The sequence below is a fragment of the Rhinopithecus roxellana genome, chromosome 19 (assembly GCF_007565055.1).
Source record: "Rhinopithecus roxellana isolate Shanxi Qingling chromosome 19, ASM756505v1, whole genome shotgun sequence".
In the NCBI taxonomy this organism is placed as follows: domain Eukaryota; kingdom Metazoa; phylum Chordata; class Mammalia; order Primates; family Cercopithecidae; genus Rhinopithecus; species Rhinopithecus roxellana.
Window position 1 is genome coordinate 18,117,212 of NC_044567.1, and position 23,919 is coordinate 18,141,130.

The 23,919-nt window shown below is 35.7% G+C and overlaps 1 protein-coding gene and 1 pseudogene across 2 annotated transcripts in view; one reads left to right on the forward strand and one right to left on the reverse strand.

Annotated features, from left to right (window-relative positions):
• NLK (nemo like kinase) overlaps positions 1-23,919 on the forward strand; it is a 152,789-nt gene that overhangs the window by 59,388 nt on the left and 69,482 nt on the right. For both annotated transcript variants that reach the window (XM_010372304.2, XM_010372305.2), the window contains exon 2: positions 21,721-21,850. In XM_010372304.2, coding sequence (XP_010370606.1) covers positions 21,721-21,850 — 130 coding nt within the window. The remainder of the gene's footprint in view (positions 1-21,720; positions 21,851-23,919) is intronic.
• On the reverse strand, positions 15,432-15,611 carry LOC115894801 (annotated as a pseudogene).

The window sequence follows — 23,919 nt, forward strand, 5'->3', positions numbered from 1 at the left end:
ATTATTTTCAGACTTTTTTTTTAAACCATGAGCTCATGTTTTATTGGAATAGAGAAACATGGCCATAATTACAACATGGTATGATTAGTGCTAAATATGTCAGTCTTTTAAAACTTCAGCCATGCTAGTGGCTGTGTAGTAGAATCTTACTGTGGTTTTAATTTGCATTTCTCTGACTAGTGATGTTGAGCATACTTTTATGAGCTTATTGGCCATCTGCATAAAGTGCGGAGACCTTTCCTCAGTTTTAATTGGATTATTTATTCTGGATACAAGCCCTTTGTCATGTAGGTGTTTTAAAATAGTGTCTCCCATTTGGTGGCTTGCCTTTTCATTTTCTAAACAGTGTATTTTGAAGAGCAAAATTTTTTTATCTTACGAAGTTCATTTCATCTATTTTTTTTTTTTACTTTCATAGATTTGCATCTTTGTGTTCTAAGAAATCTTTGCTTAACCCAAAGTTACAAACATTTGATCCAAATGATTTTTTTCCCAAGTTTAATCAGTTTTACCTTTTAAATTTAGTCCTGAAAGGGTAGCCTCATATGTCTAAGGTGGGGTAAAAGAGGGTAGAAATGATGAATTATTTTTCTTTTAATAGAAATCTGGCCAACTTTGAAGTTGTGTATAGTGTGAGAGTAAAGGTCATGAGTCATTTTTCTCCATGTGGATATCCCATTATTCCATCACCATTGGTTTAAAAAGCTATCTTTTGTTCTGTTGAATTACCTTGGCCTTTGTTGAAAATTACTTGACATATAAGCATAGGTCTGTTTTTGGACTTCGTTTTCTGTTTTATTGACCTCTATGTCTATCATTATGCCAATACCACCAAATATTGATTTCTGTAGCTTTATAATAAATGTTGAAATCAACTAGTATAAATCATTCAACATTGTTCTTCAAAATTGTTTTACGTATTCTAGGTTCTTTGTCTTTCCATACAGATTTTTAAATCAGCTGTTGCTTTCTTCGAAAAAGCATACAGGATTTTGATTGGAATTGCGTAGAATCTAAAGACCAATTTTGGGAAGTTTGCCATTTGAACAATATTAAGTCTTTTAAGCCATGAACATGAATCCATGGGCATGGTATATTTCTCTTTATTTAGGTTGTCACTAATTTCTCTTTGCAATGTTTTGTATTTCTCAGTGTACAAGTCTTGCACATCTTTCATTAAATTTATTTGTGAGTATTTTTTTGTGCTTCTTTTGTAAACAGAGTTGGGTTTTTATTCATCTTTATCTTCTGATTATTCAAAGCTAGTATATAGAGATGCAGTTGAATTTTATAGATTGACTTCATATCCTGGAACTTTGCTGCTTTCATTTATTAGTTCTAGTAACTCTTTGTAGGTTTCTTAGGATTTACTACATGTATGATTTTATCATCTGTCAATCAGTACATTTTAAGTTTTTCCTTTCTCATCCATATGCCATTTATTTATTTACTTGTTTACTTACTTTTTTCCCTATTGGCTAGGGACCCAGTGTACAGGCACTTTTACAATTGCTATGTTTTCCTGATAAATTAGCCTTATATAGGTATAAAATGTCTCTTTCTTGTATAAATTTTATCTTGAGATTTATTTTATCTGATTCTAATATAACCATTTTAGCCGCCTTATGCTTACATGCTATATTCTTTTTCATTTATTTACTTTTAACCTATCTGTATCTTTTGTTTAAAGTGTATCTCTTATAGGCAGCATATGATTGGGTATTGTTTCTTTGTCCATTATGATAGTCTCTGCCTTTTAATTGGAAACTTAGTTTTTTAATTGTTAATGTAATTAGTGATGTATAGTAAGGTTTGGGTTTACCATTTTGTTGTTGTTGTTTTCTGTTGTTGCCTGCATTTTGTTTTTATGTTCCTCTTTTCCAGCCCTCTCACTTTTGGATTATTTGAGAAATTTTTTTTTGAGATAGAAAAGCTTATATTAACTAATCTTTTTAAGTGATCTGTAGACATTTACTGACAGTAATTGCTTTAATCAAACATTTTTTGGATATTGCTGACTCATATTAAAGTAGAAAAAAGTTTTTGGCCAGGCTTATGTTAAAGTAGAAAAAAGTTTTTGGCCAGGCGCGGTGGCTCACGCCTGTAATCCCAGCACTTTGTGAGGACGAGGCTGGTGGATCACGAGGTCAGGAGATGGAGACCATCCTGGACAATATGATGAAACCTTGTCTCTACTGAAAATACAAAAATTAGCTGGACGTGGTGATGCGCACCTGTAGTCCCAGCTACTCAGGAGGTTGAGGCAGGAGAATCGCTTGAACCCGGGAGGCAGATGCTGCAGTAAGCCAAGATCACAGCACTGCACTCTGGCCTGGCAACAGACCGAGACTCCATCTCAAAAAAAAAAAAATAGTTTTTACCCCCTTCAGCTAGAAATATTTTATGTATTTGGGATATTTCTGAGTTCGGAGGGATGTGATGAGGTTGCAAAAGAAATGTAGCAGACTTAGAAAGCCTAATGAATAAAAGTTCATTTATTATAGAGTCTGGCTTGCATTTTTTTCTTTGTAGTTTCTTCCATGGCACAGAAGTTTACTTCAGGGGGGCATCAGCTTTGTCTTGTTCCTCTTTATATATGTAGTACCTAGTGATGGCTAGTTAGATGCCCAGTAAAGGTATGTGGAAAGAGTAAATGGTTTGCAGGTGGCTATTGTGTCTGTCTTTCTGCTATAAAGCATTCATGTGAAGCAACTCTGCAATTTCTAACAACCTTTTGGTAGTAATTATCCCTTCCTATATATTTCCTTTCATTCTTCTGAGGGGGAAAAATGGCAAAAAAAAAAAAAAAAAAAAAAAAAGGTTGAGGAATGGTGGAGTGAAGGGAAATTTTGTTATATGTGGATCCTAGTCTGTTTCTTGCAACTTTGTATAGAATAATGTGCTATCTGAGAGTAACAAGAATGAATCCTGTAGATTGTTCTCTGGAAGTATAGCTGAAGTTCCATAAGCCAGCTACCATTGATATTATGCATTACATACATTTTTACCATGATTTAAAATCTTTTTGCACTCAAACTTTTTAAGATTGTGCTTTACCCCCCTTTTTTTTGAACTTTGGAGCTTTTGCAGTGTGAAAATTTTTGTTTGAAAGTTGTATTCATCCATATATATTTCTGTGTTTGCATATAAATACATGCGAATTTACAAAGCTGCTTCACATAGTCAATATATATTTAAGGTCGTAAAGATTCAATTAAGGGAACTTTTGTGTATGTGTATTTACAAATGAGATAATGAGTTTGGAAATATGCATAGATTTTAAGCTTTTTGTAGTTATCACAGTGGTAGGAAATTAATGTGTTAGTGATGAACTTTTGAAGCCAAGTTTTGAATACTTTAAAAAATCTAGTGTCTTCTTAAACTTAGGTGCGCTCTCTCTCTCTATAGTTTAAGGTCTGATTAAGGTTTGTAATTTGAAAACGTAAGAGATAGTGGCCAGTTACGTTAAAGTACTAAGAGAAATAGTTTTAAAACTGGTAAGCTCTTTGAAAAATGTATTCTGACCACTTTACCTGCTAATTTTTTGACTCATACATTTATCATTTTGTTGTATACACTCACTCTATTTCTGTTGTTGATTACCATTATTATTTAATAAATGAAACATTCCAGAGCTCTTTTTCAACTTGAAAGAAATTTCCCATTGACCCTTTGTCTAGTGATAAATATGTTTATTGCCTGATATTCATTTTATTGCATTATTCACTGAAATTCCTATATTCTTTAAGAACAGAGCAGGGATTTTGAGATGTGGTCGTGGAATAGAAGTATGTAAAATTCTTTTCCTTTTTTTTTTTTGAGATGGAGTCTTGCTCTGTCGCCCAGGCTGGAGTGCAGTGGCGCAATCTCGGCTCACTGCAACATCCGCCTTCTGGGTTCAAGCAATTCTCCTGCCTTAGCCTCCTGAATAGCTGGGATTACAGGCGTGCGCACCACTATGCCCAGCTAATTTTTGTTTTTTTAGTAGAGACGAGGTTTCACCATGTTGGTCAGGCTGGTCTCGAACTCCTGACCTCATGATCCACCCGCCTTGGCCTCCTGAAGTGCTGGGATTACAGGCGTGAGCCACTACACCCGGCCAGGTTTTAGTTATTTTTATTGAATGTTGTAAGTAGTAAATTCAGATAGACTTTTTTGGCAAGCACACTTGATGTTTTTTGCCCATATCACTTTGATGGTTAGTTTCATCCTTCTTACTGGGGAAACGGACAACAAGCAGACCAAGGCTCTCAAGAGATTAAAAAATGAGGATCCATGTGGAAGTAACTTGCAGTTATTTAGTAAAAGGGGATAATAGTATTGAAATGTTCTTACATGGAATGCTGTAGATTCAGGGAAAATTCCCTTTTCACCCCTGGGGTGGTATTTTGGTTATTATTAATAATAGCCAAAGAAAGAAACTAAGAACAAGTTGATGCTGTGCTGTCCTAGTTCTAAAGCCATTTTATGGTTTTCTTATGGCCACATTTCCCAAACTCCCACACTGAAACTGTTGCATTATTGAATCTCAGTTTTAGTTCTGTTTGACTCCCATTTTAGTTCTTTTGATTTAGTAGCCTTGCATTATTCAGGTGGTTTTCTGTTACGTGTTCAATTCCTCAGTAAGATGCCAGGCTGCAGACTATTTTCCTGTATTCAGCTACATTCTGCATGACTGTCTCTGATTACTACCTTGAATCTTCACCTTGGTTCAAGGTTTCTGTCACAGCTGAAGGGAAAGGAAATAGGTACCTTTTTTCACCCAGCACTGTCTTTTAAATTTATATCCCAAAGATGGGTTAAAAATCCTCCTAACCATGAAATATATACCTGAAATTCTAGCTGTGGTAAAACAGGTGACTTCTCTAACATGGCTCATGAGCTGTATGTAGCAGAAGAAAATGTATCCCTCTTTACCTGAGATTTCATAGTTTGTGTATATGTAGTTTGTGTATATTTCGTAGTTTGTGTACCATTTTTTTTTTTAATTGGTAGTATAAACTCTTAAAAATTGTTGTTTGATCCAAAGACTGGTGTACTTCAGATATAAACCTGTAATGGTGTTTTCATCTCCTTCCTCCAGTTAGCTGACTTTTCAAATGGGAGAAAATATGAATTCTTTTTCAGAGGTTGCCGATATCATTTGTTAGTAAAAAATTGATTTGGGAAAAAGTAAGTTTCATTCATCAGATAAACCCCTGTCAGTGTTTGAACAGTCAGTTCTTTCCCCCGCCCCTTCTTAGGTGAGCTATAAAGAAGACCTGGTGATTCACTCATAGGTTGGCCACAGAAGAAAGCCTTTGTTATCTCTTGCTAGCAGCTTTTGAGCCTACCTCCATGTCTCCAGGTGGATCTGGAGTAGACATTGTTAGCTAATGATGATCACTTTACTCATTTAGAGTCGTTCTGCTCCCTGCATCATGCCAACAGGCTTCAGTGCCCAAAGCCAAGGCCACAGCCCTGTGTCAGACATTTTGTTTGCAATGTTTGATGTTGCTATTATGGGTGATTTATTTAATTTCCATTATTGCTCTATTTACCATAATTAAAAATCAGGAGTAAATTGCAGTATTTGTCCCATTGCTTTTTTTCCAAATATGTTTCCCAAAAACTTATTCTGTATCTAAAGCATCCATGTTATGGTTGGAGAACCTAACATGAAATAGATAGAATTATGATTTGAGTACCTCACTATACATATTTTATTGAAAACATGCCTCAAGCAACATTAGTTTCTTCTATTTAGCTTTCAGAATAATTTTGCATATTTAGAACTTATCTTCAACTAAATAAATTCTTTTATACAGTGTGCTTTATTTATATGAACACTATAGCATTTCGATTTATATTACCATTTTATAATTTCAATTTGTATATAATGAATATATATAAAATATTCTAGAACTTCCTTTGTAAAATTGAGGTATATCTTATATACTGCTTCTTATATGCTAACAGATATATTCCTTATAACAGGAAAACAAAGAATGCACAAAAACCAATAAATAATAGAGCTGTATAGCAGAACACTTGAATAAGAGATAATATCTCACTATGAGAATTTCAGTTCAAATAAGCAAAAATGTAATTGCCTTCAGTAGTGTAATAAGATAAATTTTTAAGAGAATGAAATGGAAGTAGTAGGCCTGAGCACTTTGCTTTAGATGCACAGATTTGAATACACACAATTTCGTAGTAAATACTTTCGACGTAAATTTTACATACAGCATCCTCAGATTATGGTGCAATAAAATTGGAAATGAATAAGAAAACAGGTTTTCAACCAAATGAAAAAGAGAAATACATACTACAGTAAAACTATACTACTTGAAAGACATAAAAAATCCCCCTCACCAATTATCATGAGGCTGGCATAACTTAACTCATAATTTTGTTCAACTCTACATGCCAATTTCAACAAGAAAAAATAGAGTATACATAATGCACTGGTTAATCCCAAAAGGACCTAAGAAAAGACCAGAGTAAGATAGACAAGGCCGGGCGCGGTGGCTCAAGCCTGTAATCCCAGCACTTTGGGAGGCCGAGACGGGCGGATCACGAGGTCAGGAGATTGAGACCATCCTGGCGAACACCCTGAAACCCCGTCTCTACTAAAAAATACAAAAAACTAGCCGGGCGAGGTGGCGGGCGCCTGTAGTCCCAGCTACTTGGGAGGCTGAGGCAGGAGAATGGCGTAAACCCGGGAGGCGGAGCTTGCAGTGAGCTGAGATCCGGCCACTGCACTCCAGCCTGGGCGACAGAGCGAGACTCCGCCTCAAAAAAAAAAAAAAAAAAGATAGACAAAATTAAGATGAAAACTACTGAAATGAATAATTAAAAATTTTTTTTACTTTAGAAACTAGATTACAAAAATTAAAAACACTACACAACTGGGTATTTTGAATACACTAGTTGCAATAGGAAGCACAAGAATCCTATGGAATCACTGGTGAATATTTTTAAATATGTAATATGTATATCATAGGAATAGCTACTAAGCCAGGCACAGTGGCTCACGCCTATAATCCCAGCGCTTTGGGAGGCCGTGGTGGGCAGATCACCTGAGGTCAGGAGTTCAAGACCAGCCTGGCCAACATGGTGAAACCCCATCTCTACTAAAAATACAAAAATTAGCTGGGCATGGTTGCAGCGCCTGTAATCCCAGCTACTCGGGAGGCTGAGGCAGGAGAATCGCTTGAACCTGGGAGGTGGAGGTTGCAGTGAGCCAGGACCATGCCCTTGCACTCCAGCCTGGGCAACAAGAGCGAAACTCTGTCTCAAAAAAAAAAAAAAAAAAAAAAAAAAAAAAAAAGGGAAAAGGGGAAAAAAAAGAAATAGCTACTAAACACTGAAGTGAATTGAAGTTTACCCAGTTTATTTTGTGAGGCAGACAGGTATGGTGCCTTCTAAGGTCAGAACATAAGATTGAAGGCAGGCTTATTGATGAATATAGATGAAAAAACTCTAAGAATAATGTAAATAGAACACATATTAAAAGGTATCCAACAATTAAAAATAATATTCACCATGACCAAGTGAGATTTAGTATAGAAATTCAAGATTGGTTCAGTGTAAGTCAAACTATTAATATAATCCATTTCATTTCTAGGAAAAATAGTAAAATCAATTAAAACAATGTTCATTGACCTGGGATGGGATACTGTTCTAGGCACTGGAAGGATACAAAGAGACATATATCAGTAGAATCCTTGTGCTCTCAAGGGTTTATAACCTAGTAAATTAAAAAAGAAAATTAGTGAAAATCATGATGTGCCCCAAATATTTGAAAATATCCTAAAAATGTCTTATAAAAATTAACAGACTGGGTGCGGTGGCTCACACCTGTAATCCCAGCACTTTGGGAGACCATGGTAGCTGGATCACTTGAGGTCAGGAGTTTGAGACCAGCCTGGCCAACATGGTGAAACCTCATCTCTACTAAAAATACAAAAATTAGCTAGGTGTGGTGGCATGTGCCTATAGTTCCAGCTACTCAGGAGGCAAGAGAATCACTTGAATCCAGGAAGCAGAGGTTGTAGCCAAGATCACATCACTGTGTTCCCGCCTGGGCAACAGAGGGATACTCTGTCTTTTAACATACATTCCTGACAATTCAAAAAACTATAAAGGAAATGTAAGGTTTTTCATATATATTTGTAACTAAGATTTAACATTAGCCTAAAAGGAAAAGTAAAGGCATCTTCTGTTAAAAAGTAAAATAGCGCTGCCTCATATCAAACGTTAGCTATTATATAAAAGTTAAGAAAACAAGGTACAGATATATGCAAGAAGGAAATAAAGCTATCAGAATTCAAATGATTGTTATATATCCTGAAAATCTGAAAAATTAAACAACATAATTGAATTTAGAAATGTTGCAAATTTTAAGTTAACAAAAGTAAAGCATGTTACTGTATTTTAACAATAGATAATATAGCAACAAATATATACCTGTTTACAGTGACACACGTAAAATACTTTAACATAATGTTCTGTGTATATGTGAATACTAAAACTTTAATAGCAAGTATGAAATAAGTTTGAATAAATGGAAAGTTGTACCCTGGCTAGTGGGAAGGCCAGATGTATTAAAATCACATACTTACTATATATTAATTACTAGATTTAATATTTAACCAAAATACCAATATAATATCTTTAGAAGCTTTGATACCAGCAGCAACGTTACCTGAGAATCTCAATTCCCCACCCCAGACACAGGGAATCTATCTACGTTTTAAGATTTTAAGATTTCCAGGTGATTCCTGTTTGTTTAAATAAGTGGTTAATATGTGACCTATTTGGATGAATGGGCAAACTGTATATCAAAGGGGATAGAAGGAAACTGTACAGAATAAAATCAGAATAGTGTCTATAATATTGTAAACAGTTAATATTCTATGGTGATGATTTTTGTCCTAACAACTTTATTGAGGCATAATTCATATACCGTAAAATTTACCCATCATACGTATGTAATTCAGTGCCTTTTTGTTAATTTATGGTGTTATACAACCATCACTACCACCCAATTTTAGAATATTTTCATCACCCCAAAGACTTGCTCATTAATAGTAACCCAGTCCCAACCCCAGGCAACCACTGAAATGTTCTGTCTCTACACATTTGTTTTTTCCAAGAATTTCTTGTAAGTGATATAATATATTATGTAGTCTTTTGTGTTTGGCTTCTTTCACTTAGCATAATGTTTTTGAGGTTTATCCATGTGGTAATAAAGTTTGTTCTGTTGTATAGATGTATCATAGTTTGTTTATGCATTCACTAGGTAATGGATTTAACACTTTTCAGTTTTTGACTATTATGAATAATGCTGCTATGAATATTTACATATAAGTCTTTGTGTGGACTTAAGTTTTCATTTCCCCTGCGTAGACACCTAAGAGTGGAGTTGCAGGGTCATGGTAAGTTTATGTTTAATTTTTTAAGATGCAGCCAAACTGTTTTCCAAGGTAGATGTGCCATTGTACAGTCTTACCAGTAATGTAAAAGGGTTCCAATTTTGATTGGGATTACATTGAATCTATAAGTCACTATGAGGAGAATTGTCATCTTAACACCATTGAGTTTTCTAATCCATGAATATGAAGTGTTCCTTTATTTAAATCTTCTCTAATTTATCTCAGCAATGTTTTGTAGTTTGCATTCTATGTCTTACACTTCTTTTTAAAATTTATTCTTTAAGTATTTTATTCTTTATGATTCTGTTGTGAATGGAATTGTTTTCTTAAGTTCATCTTTAGATTATTTATTGCTTATATATATATATATCTTGGAATATTTTCATTTGGACTTGTTTTTGAAGGATAGGCTCTTTTTAGTCAGATACAGAAGTTTTGCTTTCTCCACTAAAATATGGCATTCCACTGCCTTCTGACTTCCATTATTTCTGATGAGAAGTCAGTCATTTATCTTACTGTTATTTTTCACTTGCTATTTTTGGAGTTTTTCTTTGACTTGAATTGATGTTTGACTATGAAGTGTCTAGGTGTGGCTCTCTTTGTGTCTATCCTACTTGGGTTTTTTTTTTTTTTTTTTTTTTTTTTTTTTTTTACAGCTTTTTGGATCTGTAGATTATTTTTCATCAAATTTGGAAATATTTCAACCATCATTTCTTTTTCTTCAAATACTTGTTCTGCCTCTTTCTCGCTCCTTTCCTCCTGATATTCCCATTGCATGCATGTTGGTACCCTCAGTGTTATTACATAGATCTCTGAGGTTTTGTTCATTTTCTCAAACTTTTTTCTTCGTTTCTCATACGTACTTTTCAAATCTAGAATTTGATTTTGTTCTATTTTTGTAGTTTCTACTTCTGTGTTGATATTCCCTGTTGTCATTGTCACTGTATTTTAATTTCTTAAACAGGTCTCCTTTAATTCTTTGAGCATATTTATGATAGCTAGTTTGGGAGTCTTTTTCTGAATAGGACATCTGATCCCACTCAGAAACAGTTTCTGTTTGTTCGTTTGTTTGTTTTTTTGATCTGTTGCCCAGGCTGGAGTGTAGTGGTGCAATCTCAGCTCACTGCAACCTCTGCCTCCCGGGTTCAAGTGATTCTCCTGCTTCAGCCTCCCAAGTAACTGGGATTACAGATGCATGCCACCATGCCTGGCTAATTTTTTTGTTTGTTTGTTTCTAGTAGAGACGAAGTTTCACCATGTTGGCCAGGCTGGTCTTAATCTCCTGATCTCAGGAGATCTGCCCACCTTGGCCTCCCAAAGTTCTGGGATTACAGGCAATAGCTACCGTGCCTGTCCAGAAACAGTTTTTATTGACTGCTTTTTTCCCCTGAGTATGGGACACATTTTCCTGTTTCTTTACATGTCGTGGAATGTTTTTGCTAAAAGCTGGACATATTAGATAATACAGCGTAACAGCTCTGGTTCTGATTTTCCTCGCCCCTGACAGTTGTCATTATTGTTATTATATATATTTGCTTATTCTTAAATGACACGTGCAGACTTAATGTGCAGAATCTCTCTCCCCACTGAGGTGCAGCCAACTCGGGTCTCTGTTCAGTTTTGTTTTTTTTTTTAATTTTTAGCCTAGCTTTCTTGGAGTCCTGCTTGTGCCTGCATAGCTGAGTGGTTGGCTGTTGGTTAAAGGTGCTCAAGCATTTTGAGCTAGTAAGGCTTATACCTTTTGGGGTGTGTGTGTGTGTGTGTGTGTGTGTGTGTGTGTTGGGAGAGCATGTAGTTTTCAAATTTGCCCAGCTTTTATTTTCTGCTGAGCCCTCTCAGTTTTTCCTTACATGCAGGAAGCCTCTCAGTTAGCAAGAGATCTATGGAGAGTTCAGGCTCTCTCCAATCTCCTCTGGACATATATTCAGCCATCAGTTAGCCAGGACTGTGTGGGGAGTTTAGTCCCCCTCTCTGGCTCTCTCATTTCCAGAATCTGCTTGTTAAATTTCTGGATTTCTGATAGTCTGCCCTTCTTCTCAACCAGGACAGCAGCCTTTGAATAACAGAGTATAGGCTTTCTCTGTTCTTTTCTAGTTGGGTTTAATGCTTTGACCCCACAATGCTACTGGGTGTCGATTTTTTGCCCTCGCCTTCAAATCATGTTAGCTCCCTGCGACAATGAAGCTGCTAGGTTTTGTAGCCAGCCTTGCCTGGAAACTATTAGATGTACTGGTGCTTGGATAGGGTGTGGCAGGGGTGGGGTAAGAAGCAACCCCTAGCTGTGACTCCTCTTACACAAATTGCAGCAGTTTTTTGTAAAAAACACTTAAATTTGTCATTTGACTTTGGCCATTTTCTGGAGTCCCAAAATGGCTGTTTTTGACACTTTCGTCTAGTTTTATAGTTGTTTTGAGGGGAAAGGATTTGCTGACCTCTTCAGTTTGCCACAGCTGGAAGTCCTGCCTCCTGTTTTGTTTTGTTTTTGTAATATTTTTGGGTTTGGTTATTTTTAACAGGCTAATTGAAAACCTGAAACACAACTATATGTTGTAGCTGCTTCAGCGTTTTGCTTCACAATGGAAGAAGTTAGGAGATTGTGATTAGCTTAGGGGTGGGGCTGTAGTCCTAAATTTGCTGACAGCACTTTCCTGTGGAATGCTTCCTAATAATGTTTTCTTGTGTAATGATGAAGAAAATGTTTATTTTTTTAAGCAAGCAGATTCCTTTGGAATTCTACTACAACATAAAAAAGACATTATAGTATACTCCTTTCTACAGAATGAATTTGGCACAGGGAAAGAAGTGACAAAGTTCTTTGGGCTGGTATAGATGTATATCTATATGAAAAATAATGGAAAGACTCATCCTTTTAAAAAGTTACTCATTATACAAGTTTAAGCTAAAATACTTTTTTTGTGCTAGAAAATTAAGCCGGGCAGTTTGCCTTTTTAAAAAATCTTTCTAATTTAGTAACACACATACATAAAATAAAATGTATAACTCAGTGGCGTATCACAAAGTGCACACTTCTATAACCACCATTCAAGTGAGATACAGGACATCACCAGTACCCAGAAGTCCCCTGTGCCTTCTGGATCCATATCCCAAGAGAGGATTCTTGGATCTCACACAAGAAAAAATTCGGGGCAAGTCCATAAAGTGAAAGCAAGTTTACTTAAGTAAAGGAATAAAAGAATGGCTACTCCATAGGTAGAGCAGCCCTGAGGGCTGCTGGTTGCCCATTTTTATGATTATTTCTTGATTATATGCTAAACAAAGGATGGATTATTTATGCCTCTCCTTTTTAAGCCATATAGGGTAACTTCTTGGTGTTGCCATGGCATTTGTAAACTGTCATGGTGCTAGTGGGAGTGTCTTTTAGCATGCTAATGTATTATAATTCCAGAGGTCACTCATCACCATCTTGGTTTTGGTGGATTTTAGCTGGCTGCTTTACTGCAACTTGCTATACCAGCAAGGTCTTTATGACTTGTATCTTGTGCTGACTTCCTATCTCATCCTGTGACTCTGAATGCCTTAACTTCCTGGGAATGCAGCCCAGTAGGTCTCAGCCTCATTTTACCCACCCCTTACTCAAGATGGAGTTGCTCTGGTTCAAACGCCTCTGACACTCTACCATCGTTGTCCTCTCCTCCCAAGATAATCACTATCCTAACTTTTATGCTAACTACTTCCTTTCCCAGCAGTTTCTGTCTCCTAAGTGTGCATCCCTAAACATTATAGTTTAACTTTGCCTTATTTTAAAAAATATTATGGAAATGGTATCTTGTAGTATGTATTTATTGTGACTGATTTCTTTTGTTCAAAATTATGTTTGTAAGATTTGTCTATGTTGTTGCATATAGCAGTAGTTTAATTGCTGGAGAGTATTCCGTTGTTTGAATATACTACAATTTGTATACTGTATATTATATATTAAACATTCTGTTTGTGGATATTTAAGCTATTTCCAGTTTTAAGGGTATTACAAATATTGCTGCTCTGAATATGCTTGCATGTGTCTTAATGTATAGATATGCATATTCCTTTTGGTTATATACCTAGGAGTCAAATTGCCAGGTCATAGTGTATATATATTTTTGACTTAATGGATAATGTCAACTTGTTTTCCAAAGTAATTATAACAATTTACCCTCCTAAACTATAAGAATTTCCATTGCTCTTCATCTTAACAAAACATTTGCTATTGTTAGACTTTAAAAAAATTGATTTGTAGGATTCTGTATACATCTGGATAAGAGCCCTTTGTTCCTTATAAGTGTTGCGGGCATCTTCTCCTATGTGACATGCATTTTTACTCTCTTAACAATGTAGTTATGAAAAGACGTTCTTGGTTTTAAAGTCGTCAAATATACCAATATTTTCCAGTGTGATTAGTGCTTTTTGTGTTCAACTGATGAAATCTTTCCCTGCCTTAATATCATATTCTTCTATATGTTATCTTCTAAAAGCGATGTGATTTTGATTTTCACATTTATATCTACATCCTACCTGGAATTCATTTTTGTGTATAGTGTGAAGTAGGTTTGGAGGTTCATCTTATTTTTCCATGTGGATATTTCATGGTTCCAATAACATAGATTGAAAAGATACTATATCTGACAGGGTTCAATCAGGAGAAAGAAACCACACCAGTTATTTAAACAGAGTTTAATATGGGAAAAAATTTTAATTAAGTATAAAGTTGTCAAGTAGATAACTAAAAATACAAGAAGAAAACACATAAGATATCACAAAAGTACCGGTTTCCACCCCACAGCAGGAAGAATAAAGGGAAGAGGTTGGAATTATTAAATTTAGAACCCCATGATGTCTGAGGAGAGGATACTGGCTCACTGATGCTGGTATCTGGCATGGAAGATGTGGTGAGGCTAGTTCTGCAAGTTTTGGCAGAACTATAAACTGAGTTCAGCTACTGCTATAAGAAGGTACTATTGCTGGGAGTGAAGGAGTATTGCTTGGGTGTCACAGAAACAAGAAACAGACAGGAAGCCCATAGGAGGAGCAAGTCCCTTCTTCCTCCTCCCGCCTTGCAGTCTCCCTCTACAACCTTCTGTTGGCAGAGCCTAACATGGAGCCAGTTGGCAAAACCAAAATGTGGTTTGTAGAGTTTAGCCCCACAGCATTATAGAGCAGTGTTTAGGTGAATGGGTTTGAAGCTGAGAGAGAAGAGCTTAATAACTGACACAACCTTCCTGTCTCCACTGCTCTGCAGAGCCAACTTTTTGGTAAGTCAAGTGTTCATATAGGCGATAGTCTCTTTTTAGATTATATTTCTATTTCATCTATCTTTGTACCAAAATTACACTATGTAAATTGCTGTAGCTTTATTATGTCTTTATACCTAGTAGAGTAATTTTTCAAAACCGACCTATCCTTCTTCAAGTGTTTGAGCTGTCCTTAGAACACTTGAATTTATAGAAAAACTTTAAAACTACTTCATCTATCCCCCCCGTCAATTTGGGGGGAACTAAAAATTTTACAACGTTGAGTCCATGAATATGATACATCTTTCCTTTTATTCTTTAATTTTGCTCTGTAATATTTTTTAAACATCTTGTATAGAAGTCTTGTGTAGCATCTGTTAGCTTTAATCCCAGATATTACATATTTTAATATTACAAATAGTATTTTTTATAAATTTCATTTTATTATTTTTATTTTGAAAATTTCAAACTAACATTATTTTCCATTTGTATAATTAGACCTCATTATACCCACCACCTAGATTCAGTATTTAATAAGATCTGCTTCATTTGTTTCAACTATTTTTTTATTGTTGCTGAAGTATTTTAAAACAAATCCTAGATCTCATGTCATTTCACCTGTTTATACTTATAAGTATGCATCTCTAGAAAATACGGACATATTATTTATAACTAATTCTAAGCCGTATTCACATTTCCTCATTTATATTTTTAAAATTTTTTATTTTATGTATACAGAGCTAACATGGTTTCTTTCATTGAGTGGATGCCTTGGATAATTCATTCAACAAAGATCATTTAGTCCAACGAAACCTATATCCTTCACGTACTGATGGAAACACTGGCAGCACCTATTGAGGCCATGTTTCACGATCAGACCATGCTGGTTTGAGCAGATGCAACAAGTGTGAGAACCCCGGCCAAATTTTCATGGGTGGCTCCAGTAGAGCTACTGGTGACCCATCTTGCTTTCAGGAGTGCAACCAGGCAAAGGGCCTCTTTTATTTCAAAAATGTTTTTTACTGTTGATATGTTCAATTTGCTTTTAACTTCAGGCATATTGTTCACATTTTGTATTAAGTAATTATTAAAATATTAGCCATTAAAACGTTAAAGTATGCTCTATGACAATTCAGAACAAAGTTTTCTGATGTGAACTTTATTTCTAAATTAATTAAGATTTTTGACATCTGCAAAGCCACACTGTCACAAACCTACCATGTGAATAAAACTGTCTTTTTCTTTCAAATGTTTTCTATCCTTACATAAACCTAATGTGCAACAAAAATTGCCATTTGTTAAATATAAATTTTTTTCTGGTCCTCAGTGTTCCTATTACTGAACACATATCTTTCAGGAAGTAATCAGTGGGATTAAAAGTAAGTGCATTTTTGTGTGACATATTTTTAGTTTTACTTGCCCTTTGTAACCTCTTCTTGCCTAGACAAAGTTGTTAAAATGTAAGAGGGAGATGTAGTTGTGAATTATTTTCATTTGTGGCTTTGCCTAGAAGCCTTTCCTTCATTGTTTCAACTGGTTTTCCTCCCCATGCAATATTCGTAGGTCTGTTTCTAAGCAAGGACTGTGACTAGTGGGCCATGAAAACTACCTAGACTTGGCAGACTGGGCTGTATCATGTTCACCCTCTAACATGAGAAAATCCGGCATGGCAATTTTCCTGCAGGCAGTTCAATACTCCTTGTAGACATATTGAACAGTGACTGAGGAGGAAGTCTCTGTATCTCCCCAGCATCTACAGTATGGATGGAACTAATTAATTCATGATCTAAAAAGCAATTAAATATTCCCAAGACCACAAGAATTATCATAAAATGATTTAGCTACATTTTAACTTATCCAGTATTATTGGTGGGGACTGAAAGGGTCTTCAGAGTTAGGTTTCACTCACTAGTACTAAGTACTTGAAACTAAATATGACAGCTTGATGCTGGATGGCTTACCTGTTCCTTATCCTTCCTCCATTATCAGCACCTTCAGGTGTCTCACTACAGATCACAATGGCCCAGTGCTGTCTTATCTGCTGAGATCTTTGCTATTTTTAGTTCATTAAACACAGAGTTAGAGGATGTTTAAGTTCTTATTTAACTCTTTGAGTCAAATACAGATATTTTGCTGCTCGTAATATTATTTGCTCCTCCTAATATTGAATAATATTAGGAGGATATGAAGAAAAGAATGAACTGTTTCTCAGTCTTGGTTTATCTGTTGTATAAGGCCTTTTTTCTTTGTAATACAAATTAGCAAATTTGGGAATCATTTTATATATCCTGATAAATTGGAAAAGGATCTCTTTCTTAATGCATACAGCTAACCCAACAATTACCAAACTTGGATAAACAAACAAATGAGAAAAGAACTCGGCTAATAGGATACATTAAATATAGAAGATGAGAATCCATTTTTTATTTGTGTGTTTTGGGTGGGGGAAAAGCCTAGAAAGATTTCTTCTAAATTGTGTACAACTCGATAAATGTGGTGAAGTGCACACAAATTATAACCTGTTAAAATTGTGATTAGAAAGACCAGTGAGAAATAAAAATAAATTTGTTATTCCATAACTTACTACATAAATTTCTTGTGTATCCTTGAACATAAAACAAGGACCAAGGTACAAATAGGATACATTTCCTAGACTTGTTTGTTGTCAAAAATTTTGCCCCAGTTTGCTATTGTTTTCTGAAACAGACTTAATCTAAATACAAGTAAAAATAAGGAAATGAATTTCAAAATAAATGTGAAGGCAATAATCTAAATATTTAGAGTTTAGTTAGGAGGTTCTGTTACTGAGCTATGTACTGTATTGGTGTAGTTGACATATTGTAGTATGTGTAGCAAGAAATGGAGGATTGCTGATTACAACTTTATGTGAATAGAATTAGAAGAACCTGATTTTCTTAAACCAAGTTGAAGCACTTTTTAAATTATATTATGTATCTGCTTTGAATAGCTAAAAACATGTATCAGAAACGAACTTTAAAACTGCTAAAACATGGAGGATTCTTCACATAAAAATGAAAGAGAAACATAATTTCTTGGAGATTCTTGCTGTCTAGTGTAAAGATGTTTTAAGTGACATTTTAGTGGCTGAGAAAGTATTCTCAGTAATAAGTTTCACTTTTGTTTCATTACAACTTTTCTGCTTGTCAGTAATTTAAGCAGATTTGTGGCAGTGTTCAGTCTTCTGGGATTAAGAAAACTCAACAAAATGACCACAACAGATCTAAAATGCTTCCTGTGACTTGTGGATTCTTCTGGCTTTTTAAAAACCAGTTGAATTTGTGAGGACAAAGAAGTATTGATAAACTCTGGACAGGTGTAAGGAAGGATTCTTTCTCATGACTCTTAAACATGCTGTTTGAAGTATAAATTTAAGACTTAGAAAGTAAACTCCTGTTAGTAAAACTTGACTGTTTAAGAAGGGAATCAGATGAAATGACAGATGCACTGTCTTATTTAAGGCATCCAGTGTTTAGCAGAGAAAGTAACTGCCCCAGAATTGTAGGTATAAGGATGGCTCCTTTTTTTTCTGAAATGAAGAAACTTATCCTAAGTGTTGTTCGTTATCTTTACAGCTGGAGCTTCATTAGCAAGTGCTGTTAGAATAACCAGGGTATTGCAGCAGCAGAGAAACTAAGTGCCTCAAGCCTTTGAGTAACAAAGAAAATAAAAGAATTCCTGTATAACATGCCTCCACACTTATCTGTGTTCTGTGGTACTGTTTGTGCTGAACCAAAGCATCTGCTACCTCAAGTTAAGAGAGAACAAACTCAACATGGCATGAAATTACTGCACTGCCATTCACATTCATTAGAGTTATATTGTTGCCAGCTACAGGCACGACTGGCTTTTGCATGAATAATAAAATGCTGCTTTGTGAATTTTACTTTAAAACATTACAAGACACAGTACTCACCTTGAGCCTGTGTCAAGTGTTTTCAGGAGTGGGTTTATCTCCTTTAGTGGCTTTTCTAACCATAATAGGGTGACCAGTAAGTAGTAGTCAGAAGTTAGGAAGAAGTATTGTATGAGGCCTTTGGAAAGGGCATTGTGTTAAATCAGTTTACCTCATGTTTAAAAACTAGTATTTATTGTGCCCGGCTGTTAAAGATATTAAAATTATTGTCATTTGGCAACCATCGTAATAATTGATTCCGACAAAAATCGTGAATGGACACTAAAGTTAATGGATCAAAGTTCAGTGAGGAATAGGATATTTACACAGTTACAAAGGGAAAAAAATAGTAACTTTATAGTGGAGAAACCTGGCAGACACCTCATTCAAGTGATAAGTAATGAGACATATTGACATTATATGCTTCCTGAGATGATGCACTGAGAAAGCATCAGTTCTTTGTTGTTTCTGTCAAAAATGGGTAATCTGAATCTAGTTATGAGAAAACACCAAACCCAAATTAAGGGCTAGTCTTCAAGGTAACTGGCCTGGTCTGTATATTTCAAAAATGGCAGTCATGAAAGACATGCCAAATAACTTCTAGATTAGAGAAGACCAAAGAGACGTGACAGTTGAATACAGTGTGTTATCTGAAGTTTTCCCTTTTTCGTATTTCATTGACATTTTTCTCTTCTAGTAGCTAGATACTGAAGTAGTATATTTAACAGAAAAAAAGTACGACTAATAGTTTGAATATAGCAATATATCAGTGTCCCCTCCTATTTTCTAGTTTATGTGGATTTTAATCAGTATTGCAGATTTGGCTGGGGTGTGTGTGTGCGTGTGTGTGTGTGTGTGTGTGTGTATGTGAGATACAGGGTCTCACTGTGTTGCCTAGGCTGGTCTAGAACTCCTGGCCCCAAGTGATCCTCCTGTCTCATCCTCAGCCTCCCAAAGTGCTGGGATTAACAGGTGTGAGCCACTGCACCCTGCCTGGGTTGGTATTTTTTAAGCAACAGTCATGAATGTTAGGTCTCCCGGCCTACTTGAGTTACATATGAAGCTATTGAAAACTCACAATTGCCTGTAGTCCCAGCTACTGAGAGGGCTGAGGCAGGAAGACTACTTGAGCCCAAGAGTTCCAGGCTGCAGTGATCCATATTTGTGCCACTGCACTCCAGCCAGGGTGACGGTGAGACCCTGTCTCTAAAAAATAATGATAATAGATAATACTTGTTTTATCAAAATTTTGGCCAGTGGAAGAAAGTGAAGCCATCATGTTCTTAAAAAATACTAGAATACTCAATAGAGATAGCACCATGTTAAGGAAAAAAAAATACTAGAATACATAATTTCAGAGTTTCATGAGCACTTAGAAAAGGAAGTAGTGATCACTAAAATGAATCCATAAAGAAGTTTGATATGGTTTTTAGACAGATAATGTAGATAATAGGAATTTTTGTTTTCAGGAAAGCAATTTGATGAGTGTCTGATTTCCTGAGTGATTGTAGTTCATTGAATGAGTAACTGAATATCCATACCCAAGATTAATGATTGAATGTCAGACTTGTTGATGATTTCTAGTATTGTATCTGTTGCAGAGATCTATTCTCAGTCCTATTCTAAACTTTAATTAATAACTTAGAAAGAGACATTAATGCCACATGAATCAATTTTTTTTTTCGGTTTTTTAAAAATACAGACAGAGTCTTGCTGTATTGCCCAGGCTGGTCTCAAACTCCTGATCTCAGGCAGTCCTCCTGCCTCAGCCTCCCAGAGTGCTGGGGACACAGGCATGAGCCACTGAGCCCAGCCTCAAATTTTAAAATGACACAAATTTAGGAGGAATAAATACTCAGAGCATTGGATGATCAGAACAGGGGCTGAATGAATAATAGCTGAAAATGTTAGGCAGGAATCTAGCCAAAGAAATTGGACAGAAATAAATTCTACCAGAACAACCAATCTTAGTATGATAGGTAGAAGGAAAAAAAAAAGCTCTAGGTTAGTTAATTCATGGAAAATCAATTTGCCAAATGACCAATTGGCCATGTATACTTAATTTATTGGTATTTATTTTTTCTTTCTTTTTTTTTTGAGACAGAGTCTCATTCTGTCGCCCAGGCTAGAGTGCAGTCAAGAAATTTTGGCTCACTGCAACCTCCACCTCCAGGTTCAAGCGATTCTTATGCCTCAGCCTCCCAAGTAGCTGGGATTACAAGCACCCGCCACCACACCCAGCTAATTTTAGTATTTTTGGTAGAGACTGAGTTTCACCATGTTGGCCAGGCTGGTCTCAAACTCCTGGCCTCAGGTGATCCACCCACCTTGGCCTCCCAAAATACAAGGATTACAGGCGTGAGCCACTGAGCCCGGCCTGATATTCTTTTAACTATTTGGTTAATATGTATCAACTGGGTTCAGTCAAAAAAACAGAAACCACATTCCTATTTCAAACATAGGGAAATATAATACAGGAAATTGGTTATATAGGTGTTAGAAGGCTAAAAGGGCCGGGTGGAGGGGGACATAGTTGTTAAAGAGATAGTAACTACAAGAGGCAACTACCACACTAAGAGCTAGGAAATAAAAGGAATGAAGTTATCATTACTTGGGAGCTAGAGGGATCCCTAAGCTGGCACCCAGACTTCTAAGGAGGGGACATTGTTCAACTGCTACTTATATTGAAATCCGTATTACTAAAAGATATTCATATACATAAGATATCAAAATATTTAAATTGTGTTTGAACATGTCTTCCCTCTCAATGTAGTTCTGAAAATAAAGCATAAAACTAATTTAACTTTTATCAAATTAATGTTATCTATGCTGCTTCTGTATGTTTGTTTTTTCCTGTCTTTAAAATGGCTTTACCACTAATACCATAAAGTGACTTCAGAAAGAGTAAGTGTTTATATAAATTTAGACAGGGAATTTGTTTTTTAAAGCATGGCAGATGACTTGGGTGACCAAACATTCACTTTAATTGTAAGTGTGAACTTTTTTATCTTTCTCACTGACACCTTAAGCTTCATTAAGTGGACTTAATGTTGAGTGTTTTAAGATAAAGATATTGTCATGATCTGAAACATTGGAAAACAAGGCGTGGAACTGATTTCTCTGTTTTTTTTCCCCCCTTCCCCAAATACTGCTTCTTTAGGTCAGTAACAGATCCAAGAGATGGAAAGAGAGTAGCACTCAAAAAGATGCCCAACGTCTTCCAGAATCTGGTCTCTTGCAAAAGGGTCTTCCGGGAATTGAAGATGTTGTGTTTTTTTAAGCATGATAATGTAAGTGAAATTGGTATTTGGGGGAAACTATTTCCTAAGCCTCCTGCATTCAGTTAGTAAAGAGCAAATGAGAGTTTAAAAGGGCACCTATAAGTAAAATTTGGAAATTGGCTACAGTTTTATGCCAAAATGTGAAAAGAAATAAGCGCACCAGTGAGGTTATAGGAGAATACTTATTGTTAGGTTTTCATTTCATGCATTCTTATTGGAAGAGATGCACACACACAGAGTTTTCTAAGCTGTAGTCTTTCAGTGCTTTGCTTTCCTTTTATATATACTCTTTATGTCTCTCTATGACTGTCTTAAATTTTCACTATTGAGATTAGTGGTTTTCAACCTTAGCATATTAGACACACCTGGGGAGTCCATTTTATGAGCATTTTATTTGAAGGTTTGAAAATTACACTATGAATTATATGACATGCACAAGCTCTAAACCTCAAATCAGCAGTTTCACATTGGCTTCTGGAATGTGGTGTGCACTCTCATTTGTCAGTCTGAATGTCTTTTTTAATTCTAAGAATACAAGCTATTAAATATGTTTAAAGCCCATAGAAAAGGACCATGTATTTGTAGGGAAAATAGGTTCTTAATAGAAACCACAACCAAGGTTTTTATTGAGGTGCTTGGAAACCTGAGACAAATTGGACCCTTTTTGTGACTGAACAGTGAGTAAGTGTAAGTGAATTCAAGTGAATTCTAAGATTGATTGATTGACAGATAAATATTGATTGATGCAGAGCAAATATTGATATTTAGCCAAGGAATAATACTAATATTCAACACAAAAATAGAGTGTAGTGATTTATGTAGTGAGTGATTTAAGTGGAAATAATTGACCCTTGATTTTAAGTGCTTTATCTTTATCTCATAATATTTTAAATCAGAGATTAAGTTAGAGATGTGGGAAACAGTTTCTCCTTTAAAAACAGTACATCCCTTAAGTTAACATAGGCTAGCTTATTTTTGGCTGTGTTTAGAGATGTGAAGACTTACAGACAAATAGACTCGTTGTGTTTTGACAGAGCTTCCCTTCAACTAATCCTGAATTAAAAATTTGGTACATGTAAAATTTACCTGGAGGTTGCCAACATTAGAATATGTTTTCATTTTCATGTGAAAAGAAAAACTGCCTCAAATTCTTTATATAATACTCAACCTATGCTATTTTAATTGCCATAATAAAAACTTATCAGAAAAAAAAATTATGATTTCTTATGAGTCTGAGTGCTTATTTGCACAAAAAACTTGAGAACTTTGGCCAAAAGTTTGGTCTCACTTAAGAAGCAAATTTGCCAAAGTTTGAGGTATTTGTTAAAACTGGAGTACTAAACTTACCGTATGGTTTACTCGAAGCTCCTTGGTTTGACATATTTCATTTTATTGATTATTCCTCTTGAAATTCTCTTGCCTTAATTTTTTTTTAAGGGTATTGCTGTGTTTTAGTCAATTGGAACTGCCTTGCAATGTGCTTGTTTTAATACATTTCAAAATACCACTTGAAGCCGGGGACAATGGCTGCATCTGTAATCCTAGCTACTCAGAAGGCTGAGGTGGTAGGATCACTTGAGTCCAGGAGTTCAAGACCAGCCTGGACAACGTAACGAGACTTCATCTCTAAAGAAGAAAGTTTTTTAAATTAGCTGGGTGTGGTGGCACAGATCTGTAGTCTCAGCTATTTGGGAGGCTGAAGCAGGAAGATCACTTGAGCCAGGAATTCAAGGTTGCAGTGAGTTGTGATCACCCCTGCACTTCAGTCTGGGTACAGAGCAGGACTCCATCTCTAAAAGAAAAACCACAACACAAAACAAAATACCACTTGAGTTACTATTTTACTACCAAATCCTCAGATTTTAGAAATAATTTAGAATAATGTCTAGTTCTTTATTTCTTGACCTTACCTTAGTGTGTCACTTCAATATCAAAGAGTGCAGACCTTCTTTCATTGTCAGAGACTCAAGTAAAGGTATCCATGATGAAGAAATATCTCAAGGGTGGTATCAGAAATTTGCTTACTAAGGGCCGGGTGCAGTGGCTCATGCTTGTAATCCCAGCACTTTGGGAGGCCA